Source organism: Aplidium turbinatum, chromosome 2, assembly GCF_918807975.1.
Source record: "Aplidium turbinatum chromosome 2, kaAplTurb1.1, whole genome shotgun sequence".
NCBI classification, from domain to species: Eukaryota; Metazoa; Chordata; class Ascidiacea; order Aplousobranchia; family Polyclinidae; genus Aplidium; species Aplidium turbinatum.
This window is the reverse complement of record NC_137473.1, coordinates 8,426,786-8,439,211: the sequence shown is the minus strand read 5'-3', so window position 1 is coordinate 8,439,211 and position 12,426 is coordinate 8,426,786. Positions and strand designations below refer to the sequence as shown.

Here is a 12,426-nt window from a genome sequence, read left to right as displayed (position 1 = left end):
TATTAAACACACAATTCTTATTTTTATTACTAAATTAAAGCTCCAATTTGAGACCACCTCGTTGATTCGACCTCCTTTTGGCATACCGACCAGTATGCATTTTCAGTTGGAGAACAGTTTTTAAGCAAAGCCACTACCTGTCTTCAATGTAAAAATATTGCACTGATGAGTCCTGAGGTCGAAACAGTGACGTCCTGTCTGCAGTTGTGTTAAAAAGTTGTATTTACCAAGTAGACTTAAACCTTTTCACTTCGTTTTTCCTTCTAGGATCAAGCCATGCGGAAGAAGAGCCTTGAATGTCTTGTAAAGATCATGCACTGCATGCAGGAGTGGTCTAGTGAGCTCTACATCAATCCACATTCCATGTCTAATCTAGGTGAGGACCTGGGCGTAATTCCTACTGGAGGAAGTTTTTTTATAAATGAATGCTTTTCTTCTTTTTTCTATGACGATGTACATTTTTTGTGTCCGAAGCCCGTCTCTCTACTGCACTTGAACGGATCAGATTCAGATATAAAATCTTTTTAATAATGCGAAATCGAACCCATGCGAACTGTCTGCTTTGCGCTATAGACCAATTCATATTAGTACGTACGTTGCTTATACACCAGTTTCCGTTTACCAGTCGCTAATTTGTTAAAGCCAAATGCATCTTGCTTCTTACTTAAAGGATAATGAAAGCTCGGTACTTCCAAAAGAAAAATACGTATCATAATCAAAAACAAAGAGTCTAAAATGTAAATGCTAAACTCTTGTTGAACAAACGTTTCGAAAATGAGACTGTTTCATCTTTAATGCTATTTTTTCTGTAGTAAATTAGGTGGTACCGTATGCTGAAACTAACGAAACCGGCAATGTACAGAGTACACATGAGCTGAGCTTTAAATCCGGACCACGCGGTCAAGCTGGTGTTGTGTTTACGTGACCCCCAGATAACAAAATCCGTCATTTTTGCATTTACATTTTTACTGTAAAAATGGTGGATTTTGCTCTCGGAGCCATTGCGCTGTTTGAATGCGAGCAGCGCAATTTTTAAAAATGTTTCCGCCACCAGGAAAGGAACACCTTCTTGAACCCGGTCACCCTAGCAACCTGTCCGTGACGTCATCGAACTCGAATATGGGAAGTCACGTGTCACTGCATTCGGACTCGTCCGATCACACGCTCAATAGCGCTGCTGGTGGCGCCGCTGATAACCCGGAAGCGCTCGAGGTTGTCAAGCAACAGAAGGACATTCTTGAACAAGGGATTGAAATGTGAGTCAACAACAAATGAACATGTCTCTTTATGATGTAATTGTACTGGGTGTGACGTCATATTGTACTTTGTAATATTTTGTTTGTAGTGTATTGCTAGCATCGGGATTTGCTTTTTCTTGCACATGCGCAGCAAATTCATATCTTGAGAAAAAAAATTGGAATATTTGAAATGTTCAAACTCCTTGAAGAAAAATTGTGTAGTAGCTTTTTACATCCGGGACACGCTGAAGACTACTTTAAAAAGCGGGTCAATCACAAGAAATAAAAAAATTTCCGTAATTTTTTTTTTCATTTTCGAAAACATTTCTTTCCAGGTTTAACCGCAAGCCAACGAAAGGTATCGCCTTCCTACAGTCCCAAGGCATGATCGGTTCGCTGGCGTACGAAATAGCCGAGTTTTTAATGTCTGAAGCGAGGTTAAGCCCTGCAGAGGTCGGGGATTATCTGGGGGAGAATGAAAAGTAGGAACTTTGTTGTATATAATAAATAAAAAAAGGCTCATAAAAAAATACTTAGTTGCCGTCTATGTGCAGTGTTCACCCGGTAGAAGATTGCTATGTGGTGAAGACTGAAAGGGTACTTACGTATAATGGTTTATATCCTCGCTTTTGCACGTATCGATTATATTAGTTGAAACGAGTAGACATTGTAGAAAACCATCTACATTTCCTCTATTACAGAAGTTTATTCCGCTATAAATGCAGCTAGGTTACTCTGAGACAGAAACTGCGAACTGAAATGAGACTGAAAATAAACACCAATAAAACGACAAAGGAACTTAAGGCAACATTGCAACAAAGCAATCAGCAACAACGTAAATTATAATGCAATTTACAGCAATAACATGTCAGACATCACTGTATGTTGACGTTTACGCAAACCTATTTAATCGTCAACGTTTTATTATGACGTCACAGGCTCAACAAGGAAGTCATGTATGCTTATATTGATCTCCTTGACTTTACCGGGCTTGACTTTGTGTCTGCTTTGAGGCTATTTCTCGAAGGCTTTCGACTCCCCGGCGAGGCGCAGAAGATCGATAGACTGATGGAGAAATTTGCAAGCAGATATTGTGACTGTAACCCCCAGTGAGTACTTGTTTCATTTCGGGCTTTTCTCAGTTAGTGATATCTTAGAATTGGGCTGATGGTAATATCGGTTACCATGGCTGCCTGCAAGGCTAACTCAGCTAATCAAGTTGTCAATGTGAGTCAACCTGACTTTCTACTCGGGTATGTGAAGTGCGGTTGTAGCCAATGCCCGTATAAGTTAGGTGACTTCTCATCACTACCTCAAGGTGACCAGAAGCGTTGATTCAAATCCCCCCCCCCACTTTTCTCTAAGCTTTGCTAATCATCTTTCATCATAACTTTAACTAATCTCTCACACTCAAGAAGGTTTACCCACCTCAGAGTCACAAAGAGGCCGAGGGGTTGTATTCATCATCATAATCCATCGTCGGTTTGTTCCCCACTAGTGGGGGTGGCCGATGTTGTATTGAAGTACCCATCTCTTCAACCTAAATTTACTGCTGAACAGGGAGCGGAACGCGTTCTTTGGTGAACCGTAAAGTTTTTTAAGTAAAGAAAACAACGAATAAGGTTTAGCAGATGATGGTAGATGAAAATTTACGCTTACTTTTATAGTAACTCAAATTAAACGTTGTTTGCACGTTATTTTACAGTGGAAAGACGTTCGCATCTGCAGACGCGGCCTACGTGCTAGCATACAGCATCATCATGCTTACAACCGATCTCCACAGCACCCAGGTAGGTTTGTGGTTCGGAAATGGTGATCGAAAGTTGTTTGTTCTTAGCTGAAAGAGTTTTTCCATCGCTTGCGATCAGCCGCGTTATCTGCTAGGTGCCGCTAGAGTTCATCTATAGCCGGAAGACACTCTAACGTAGAGCACTTTTTCTTGCCAATCAATTGATTGTAGTCATTTGAATCAGCCCGTGACATTATGAACGTTCTTCTCGAAACAGTTTTGATACAAAGTAAATTAAGTGTCCCCGTCAACAGCGTGGTCTAGCGGCTTGAGGGTTAAGGCTAGCAAAGTAGTCATTTTGACGGCATGGGTTCGATTCCCATAAGGTTTAACTGAACTGAGTGCAAGAAGGAGCTTCATGACTGCAATTATATGTGCTCATAAGGGAAATTTTCTTATCTTAACCCGTGCGCCGCGGTGGCAGCTGATTTGCGTGGAAAACTCTCCTATGTCAAAGTGTAGCCACCTAACTCTGTAGTCTCTGCTCTGTAGTCCCTCTGTAGCCACCTAACTTGGACCAGCATCGTAAAAACGTTGCTTTTGAGACGAATGTTTTTTTAATTTATGTTCTCCTCCAGGTGAAGAGGAAGATCAGCAAGGATGATTACATTCGGATGAACAGAGGTATCAACGACAGCAAAGATCTTCCAAATGAATACTTAGAAAATATTTACGAACAAATCAAAGAGAAAGAAATTTCTCTCAAGGCAACGAGAGGCAGCTCGAAACCAACCAATTTCAAAGGTAAAGCTCTTTTTGTTGCATAACAATATCAGCATTTATATTGCGCCACATCCACAATGCTCCTGGGCGATATACATGACAATGGTAATAAAATAATACGGTACTATAAAGTATAACGTTCAGAAAAGTAGAATGTTTTCAAGCGAGTTTCGGTTCATTTAAATTTTCAGCTTTCTTTACACAAATATGTAAATTCCAGCAACTGGCAGCAACAACTGAAAAGATGCAATTTCCATATTGCGTCTCAGCACCATCAGTTGCCAAGATCATGGCGTTTCAACTTCCTTTGTATTATTTTTAATTTCCACGTAGCTTAGTTTCGAGAAAGGTTGCGTGCCTGTTTGGTAAAGCCCATATCGTCACCCGTGAGGTGTTATTCAATTCCTTACTAGTCATACAGTATTACATTGCAAGCAATATCCCGACTTGCGCGTATGTGATCAATCATCGAATTAGAACTCTTAATCGTGAGTGGAAAAACAAAATTCGTAATTTATGAATTCAAGTTCTTTTTAATTAATTAAATAGAGGCTGATTAAAGCGGCGACATCATAATGGTGTTCTTGGCACCTGTACGAGCGATTCGAAGTTTCTGTCCGAAATTTTTTATATTCAAATGCTCAGCGCAGGTCTCATCAGTAGCAATTTCATTATCATCATCATCAGTTATTTTCACTTTGACCAGGCATAGCATCGGGAGCTCAAAGGATGAGAGAGATGCAAGAGATGGCGAGCACTGCCAAGGCATTGATGGAAGCTGCCAGCCACGTACAAGCTGAGTTCATATCCACTTCTCACTACGAGCATGTCCGACCCATGTTTAAGGTTTGCGATGCAGAGTTAGTCTATTCCTTTTTTTTTTGACAAAACTTTTCCACAAGAATACCTAACGTTTATTTTGAGGTTACCTGACATCTTCCCTACTAGGTGCCTATTGATCTGTTGAGTAGTTTAACCTTCTCCTTTTCAATGACTTCATGGTTTCAAGTTTTCATGGCCAGATGTGTTGTTTAATTTGAAAATCCTTCATGCATGTCGGAGTTTTTATTATGACGTGTCCATGTCACATTCATTTCGTAACTGACATGAAAGCAAACTGGGCCGCACTGGAATAATTCCAGATTTCATTACAAGGTCAAAGTGCTGCTCGTTGGTGATTTTAGTTGGATCATATTTATTTCACAACACTGACATTTGCAAATAGAAGTAGTATTTATCTGGCTGTAGTAATAACACTGCCAGCTTATTCAAATAGACCATTAACATCTTGCTATAATCCTGCGCAATGGTGTAGTTGTCATAAGTAGACGATGTTTGAGCGGTAGCCCATCACTGCTGTATTATATTCAGTCATGTTGGAGGTCTGTGTTGGTTGCCTTCTCCATGGGTTTGCAGGACTTTGAGGATCAGGCAGTGACCACCTTGTGCTTGGAAGGGATGAAGTTTGCGGTCCGTGTCGCTTGCATCTTTGGCCTCTCCGTGAGTTATTTCATTTTTTATTCACGTGTTGATGTTCAGATTATTGTGCGTTTCATCCCAATTCGTCTGCAGACGTTGAATCAATGTAACAATGATGGGTTTTGCGTATGGGATTGCATTTGGAGATAATTTTATTTTCGGAGTTCAATGTCTTAATCCTGGAAGCCGTGGGGACTTTGAACCACTGGCGCAGGTTGGGTCACTGAAGTTTCTGCCCCTTTGAAGTGTTGTTAGTAGAGTACTTTGTAGCTTCATCTTACTGCATCTTTAACCCCAGTGATCTTATTCCAGCTGGAACGGGATACCTTCATTCAGGCGCTCTCTCGCTTCTCCTTACTTCAAGCCACCGCAGGGATCCGGGAGTTGAAGTGGAAGAACATCGAATCCATCAAGACTCTCATCTCCATCGCTTACACTGACGGGAACTACTTGCAAGAATCGTGGCATGAGGTGAGATCATGGTTGCTACATAGTTGTGGTTGATGAGCAAGAGACTTAAGTTCAAACACCCAGTCAGGCATTTTTGTTACGGATTATTTTTTATTTATAGTTTCTCTTGATAGCCCACGTCTCTGACATGGTTGAGTATTTTGACCACTGAATTACAACAACTAAGATATCCACAGCTGTTAGTAGAAAAGGAGAAACCATGACTCTTTGTGGTTCTAGCTTTGGGAGAGAAATCATTTTACAATACAACCTTAAACAGGTGACTGACAATAACTTGATAGGACTGAATAGCATTATTCAAAACAAATGCAATGCACTAACAGAATAATAACACAATAAATTTAAACGTTTTTGGCAAGAACACTTTGCCCTCATCAGGAAATGCTTAATACATTTAAATAAATAACTGTAAATAATAGTAACACTAAGTGACTGAACAAATAACTGCAATACGCACTGAGCTAAGTACACTACAGTACACACATAACTGAACAACAGATATCAAAGGTGTTAACATTTTGTTGTAACATATACTAGCGTGTAATCAAAAGGCAAGATTGCGATATAGCGAGCGGCAACGAAAAACAATCCGAGGAAGCAATTATGACGCAAACGTAATCTAATATAAATTCAGTAAGAATTTATTTGTTTAGAGGTATAAGGTATTTTCTGATGAGAGCAAAGAGTTCTTGCCGAAAACGTTTAAATGTATTATGTTATTATTCTGTTAGTGTATTGTATTTGTTTTGAATAATGCTATTCAATTCTGTTATTGTCAGTCATCTGTATATGCCTTTGTGGGTCCTTTTCTAATTTAATGCAATCGTATTATAACCCTCTTAACTGGCTTATTGCGATTGGCAACTTGTCAGGATTTATATCGATGAATGAAGTGAGAATATAAGTGCTTATACTCTTTCTAGCTGTATGTGGGAAGTCCGTTCCGCAGCAAACAAAAGCGGAGATGTATTGATCAACAATGCGCTTTCTCGTAAAATGTCATGATTGTCTTTCTATTGTTTTCTTCGTATTCCTTGAAATGACTTGCAACCTTAGTCGGTTTTTATGAAGCAGCGTAGATAAACTTTCCTTCAGCGCCTGCACTGCAACTGTCTGCTCTGTACAAGGGTACATCGCTGAGAGCAATGTTTGACTGAGGTTGATGTGCACTGTCGTATGAAAAACGAATGTTATTATTTATAAGAATTGTGAAATAGGTAAATCAATAAAATTTACAACAAAGCAACAAAACAATAGGAAAAAGTGACACAAGCAAATCTTTGTAATGTCTGCTCATAAATATGAGAACCTCTTCAATCAGACCACATTGCAACCAAGTTAGTGATCTGATTGAGCAAATGGTTTCATTAAACTGAACAAATTGTATAGAAAAATGGATTAAGACAAGTAAAAAATGGGCCGGTGCAGCTGTGTTGAACCCACAATATTTGTACAATTACCGGGTGGTGACCTAATGAGGTTATTCTGCGCATCATGTCCGCTTGTGCTGTGAAGGGGCGAGTGGCCTGCTACTAAAAAGAAACAATCCACGTTGTAGTATTGTGGGTGGCGCATAAAGTCACGTTACGATGCTTGTGTTTGCATTTTCTGTAATAGGCGAAAGATGTATTTTTTACATCATTTTAATGTTGCTAGATGATAAAACAATGCAAAAGTAATTTGTACTGCACATCTACTACATCTCAAGTTGTAAACAATCAACATGACTTCTGCACTCAAATTTAAGTGACAACAACAGTACATGATGTAAACGCCCGGCCACGTGTAAACATCATTGAAGTGCATGTAAACCCAGCATTCACGAAAGCAGCTGAGGAAATAATAGGAATAATGAATAATGCATGCCAGCCTAACCCAGGTTAAAGCTGCAAGTCATGAACGGATACAGTTTACGTCCCACCCAATACAATTTCCACTTTACATCGTTTCATCGTCGCTAGACGTTTAATGTAGAAATAGCAGCTTTTGCTCGATAAACCACCAGTTGATGCGGTTTATACTGAGTATCAAAGCTTGGTGACAATAAAGATTGCTTTGTTATGTTGGAAAGACGTAAAAGTTGTTTTTCAAGCCAGTGGCATTTGCTTGTTCCGCTGATAAGATTGTGCGCTTAGTTCTTGGTGTTTTTCCAGTACGTGCTTAGGTATCGATCCATGTCGGCAATGGTAGAATCTAAAGCTAAGTGGAATCACTTGCTTTAATAGGAAAGAGTAAGAAAGCTTAATTTTCTCGGTAAATGAACAATTAGAAACGCTGCATCTGTCCGCGTTTGGTTTGGAAAGCCTTGGGGACTTCTGCCGGAGTGTTGACACATGCATTGTTGTGCGCTTTGTACAAACGTCTACAAAAGGGATGCGCTATGATTGTATCCAACGACGCTAAATAGTTTCTGGTTGTGGGATTGGTTTACAAAACGGCAATGTAGTCATGACGTAAATTTGAGTAAAAAAAATAAACAAAAACTTTTGGAATGCTTGTTCTCCCTGAAGAACGTGATATCATATCTCTGTGAGAAGATGTATTCGTTCGTTTAATTATGACGTGAGCCGCATCCTTTGTGACATCACTCGGAGTCATTCCTCGAGAGACTAGACATCGACGAGACCTCTTTCTTTCGCGTCAGCGTCTGGCGACGAGATGGGGACAGAGTTCTGTTCAAGGATAGTTTTCTTCTTATTGAATTCCTTGCTCTTCGTATTGAGGAGGAGATTCCGGCTGAAGAAAGAGATCTCTTCTTCTTCCTCTTCTTTTTGAACGATTCCTCGCTCAATGCAGGACTGAGAAGATGGCTGTTCTTTTCTTCAAGTGCACTGCAACTGGTTGGGGTAAAATCTCTCAATTGAGGTCTCTGCAATCAAATTGTATTGGTAGATTAGTTATGGTTGTTGGATGATGACGTGGCCGCTCAGTTTTTGTATGATAATGCACTATTATGTAATCTCAGTAAGAAAGCTCTTTCAATTAGAAAACAAATAAATCAAGTAGTGAAACATCAGCTTTAATACTCGATTTACCAGGATGCTTAGTAAGAAAAGTGTGAAGCCTTTACTGCGTAGTTTCAATATTATTCTATTTTATGTTGGTAATGTAACAAATAGTAAGCTATCCATTCCTTTATGGACTTGCGTTGCATTTTTCAGTTTATCTTTTATTTGAGTTAAAATCAATATTGCTATACTGGATCTGTTTTATTTATGAATCTGTAGATTGTAGACATTAGTCTACGCTAAAGTTTTGCAAAGCAGTTCTGCAAATTGTAATTAACATTTTCTTCACTGGTTTTTGTCACATTGTCTCTGCACTTCGGCAAGCGCCTTTGTCTTTCAGTCTTGTGTTGTTAAGCATTTGAGTTTCTCACAACTTCTTTCAAAGCTATTTTAAATAATTAATTGCTCTCGTGACCAAGAGAGCAGACAAACGTGAAAAGTCAACTGGTATGATTAAATCAACAGCACTTGAATGTTAAAATTAAATTCATTGTTTTGCTGACATTGCAATGACATTAAATGGACATATAGTAGGTTTTGATTCAACGTTTGCAGAAGTAGGATAGTCCATGGCCTATTGGCCTACGCTGTCTTGAAAAGTCTTTTCACTTGATTGTGACGTGCCGTTCAAACTATAATTTCTGAAGTTAATTTTTTTTCCTGGGTTAAAAAGCAACTCGGGAGCTCAGCTCTAGCTGGTCTAAGCACTTAGAGGCTGCGTTGGTGGTTCGAACCTGTAGCTTATCATCAAAATTTGACTTCAAACGTACACGATTTATATACGCGCTATACAGAGACCGTACATTCACAACACTTAGGTCGCTTGTATTTCTTGTTTTGTGAGACAAGAAATATTTACTGCATGCATGTCTGGCCATATATGTCTGTCCGAAAACGGTAATGATTTATTGCGCAATGCGGTGCTTTGAGTGCATCATGCTGCTTTGCTGCCATCATTAGCAGTGGATTTGTAACGCAAATGATTGACGGAATTAGTTGCATGAACTAAAGCGCTTTTGCAGATACAAAACTTGAATTTATCATTTCTATATAATGTTCATCATATCCTCTCATAATGAAAGTGTTTAAACAAGAACAGCTGCGGATTTCTATTTTAATTCATTCCCAGCAAACATTTGATTGAATAGAGATTTTCACATGGAATTGTTGCTTAATTACAGTTTTCTACAATGTAATTATTGTTCTACAGAATGTTACCATTTCTGTTCGCTTGTACTTCGTGATTTACTGATTTCAAGTAGGACCTTTTCGCGTATATGCTGCGGAAGAATATATCAGATTGTGGACCATCGATCAAATTGACTCTTAGAAAACCTGCAGTTTTTTAACATTGCATTTCATGATGTAAAGTTGCAATGATTACATAAAATCAACATTTTCTGATAGCGAATTGATGCACATTGCACAAGTCAAGTATTTTTGTGCTTGTCAAAAACAGTCTTCGATGATGTTTTCTGCTCTTTTAAACATTACATCATGGCTTTTGTGAGGCAATTGGCCGGTCTTTCGTCTGCTGCCCTTTGGTAGACTGCCAGCCTGATGAATGAAGGCATTTGCATCGAAAACAATCTGAATGTCTGATATTAATATTTTGTTGCCTTACCCTTCCGACTTCCGAAATACTAACTAGTCTTAATGAGGATGTATGTTGGTGTGATGGACACAACGTAAAATGTAACTGTTACATACGGTACAAGTTTTTTTTTTGAGATTTTTTTTTTATCCACATTGCTAGACATAAGCTTGATGATGACGATTTGCTATGACGTTATTCTTCATTACGACGCATAATTACATATTTCGCGGGTAATGGGGTCACGTTTGAAGTGTTAATCAAATGGTTCCTGAATCAGCTCCAATAGGTGCTAGAGTTCTTACTCATCCAATTAATACAATTACGTAGGGTAGTTGCTCGTGAAGTAGTGCTAGAGTGCGCGATGACGTCATAGCATGCATCATGCAAAGCGATACTAAGCACACGTTTCAAAGCAGCGTGTTGGTTTGTCTCGCGTATGCAATTATGCATGGCTCAACTTTTTGCTTGTGTATTTATTGAACAACCTGTTGTCGTTTCTGTTACCGTTTAACCTTCGCTTGGAAGCCGTAATGCGTACGCCGTCACTCGAAAGGCTGTCCGTTCGACACTTGGCAAAAGCGCTCGTTTTTTTAAAGATATTACCATAGTTACTAGAGATACGGCCTTATTTGTCACATTCTGCATCATTTCCCAGATTTTGTCAACTTTTTGTAACTGTCTAAATGACATTTTCTGAAAATTATGTTTTAACGTCTTCTTGACTGTCTTCCCCAAGACAACAGAAAGCTTTTGTATCATTACGAATCAACAAAAAGTGAAAAAAAAGTCCTAGAAAAATTCAGACAGTAGCAGTAGCGTAGTCAAAATTACCAAAATGTGACAAATCAGGTCGCGTCTCCAGGTAACCATGATATGGCACTTTGTGACATCAAGACATTGTGACTTCTTTTCCTCACCGCTCACGTGATTCAAATATTCACCGGCCTACCAAACGTACGCTCTGGCCCGATAAGCCAAGAGATTTTGAACAGCAGTTTTGTCACTGACACTGTCGATTTTCGTTGCGACATCACTATTTTCCTTGCCTTCCATCTCACCACACTTCTATAACTTTGTTCACAGTGCAGTTCTCAACAATATTGTCATACACATCTATCTGTACAGCCACACTGTCTGTTTTTTTTACCATACCAAATTTTAATACAGTTTCTTTAACGTTCTAGCAAGTGTCTATTGTAGCTGGTACCGTATTTTTTAATGATTCTTTGTTGAGATTTTTACTGCAATAAGCACAATAATTGTGTGGTCAACAATAGCGTGTGTACTATCTCTGTACAGTGTAGACAACCAAAACATATTGTTACCAAATACATCAGCTCCAATTTCAATGTTTCAAACGATTTGCTGACAAAAAAGTAAAATCAAGTAACCTGTGCTTCAAATCTTTCTATCATTTCATCGTACTCCTCTTCCAGTGTCTGCAAACTGAAGCCAACATGCTGCGCAAAGCCTCCAAACAGCTTGCCGTTCCAATCCTCCCCGTTGACGCGAATTTGCACATCGCTCTCTGCCATCTTTGTTGTCGTAATAACGAGACGCTGTGATGATGCTGTCCCGCTTGCAATGTGTGGCTTGTCTTGCCTTTTTCTTTTCCTTCCCTCTTCTCTAATACGTCATCGGCATTGGTGGCACTATCAACGGGCTTGGTTCTACCTCACAACACCACTTTCTTTACAAAAACTTTAAGACTTTTTGGTTTGCTATTTCGTATGATTAGTAATGTGTTTTTTATCGGCTGTATCTTGCGCAGATAAGCGTTGTTTTCAAATTGATCTGATAAGCTGGAACCTCAAAAACACATTCACAATTTTTCACAGAACAAAGTATTACTATATCATCTCTGTTAGAATGGATTTGATCAGCAGATGGTTTATGAGAATGAAACATTCATGGGGCGCAGCAGCAAATCATTGAACCAGATTCTTCGATTAAATTGCTAAGAAAATCTTTTCCAAGACACTATTTGAACGAGAGGTCAGGGCTACATATCTCTTTGAAGACTACAATGTGAATATCCTTTCGTAGTTCTTCTTTCATTTGAGACAGGACTGTTCAGATTTCAGGGCAGGTGATGGAAAGTTAGGTGAGTGTAGCTTCGTC

At 39.1% G+C, this 12,426-nt stretch overlaps 2 protein-coding genes across 2 annotated transcripts in view; one reads left to right on the top strand and one right to left on the bottom strand.

Annotated features, from left to right (window-relative positions):
• Positions 1 to 12,426, top strand: part of LOC145764971 (brefeldin A-inhibited guanine nucleotide-exchange protein 1-like) — a 50,894-nt gene that overhangs the window by 27,487 nt on the left and 10,981 nt on the right. Inside the window, exons 18-26 of the mRNA XM_082576689.1 lie at positions 268 to 376; positions 1,055 to 1,256; positions 1,574 to 1,720; positions 2,177 to 2,347; positions 2,944 to 3,028; positions 3,606 to 3,771; positions 4,457 to 4,596; positions 5,122 to 5,250; positions 5,542 to 5,700. Of these exons, the coding sequence (XP_082432815.1) occupies positions 268 to 376; positions 1,055 to 1,256; positions 1,574 to 1,720; positions 2,177 to 2,347; positions 2,944 to 3,028; positions 3,606 to 3,771; positions 4,457 to 4,596; positions 5,122 to 5,250; positions 5,542 to 5,700 (1,308 nt within the window). The remainder of the gene's footprint in view (positions 1 to 267; positions 377 to 1,054; positions 1,257 to 1,573; positions 1,721 to 2,176; positions 2,348 to 2,943; positions 3,029 to 3,605; positions 3,772 to 4,456; positions 4,597 to 5,121; positions 5,251 to 5,541; positions 5,701 to 12,426) is intronic.
• On the bottom strand, positions 6,959 to 11,840 carry LOC145765636 (uncharacterized). Its single transcript, XM_082577468.1, has 2 exons — positions 11,697 to 11,840; positions 6,959 to 8,569 (listed from the first exon to the last, which is right to left on the bottom strand). The coding sequence occupies exons 1-2, from the start codon at positions 11,838 to 11,840 to the stop codon at positions 8,285 to 8,287; spliced, it is 429 nt and encodes a 142-aa protein (XP_082433594.1). The 3' UTR covers positions 6,959 to 8,284.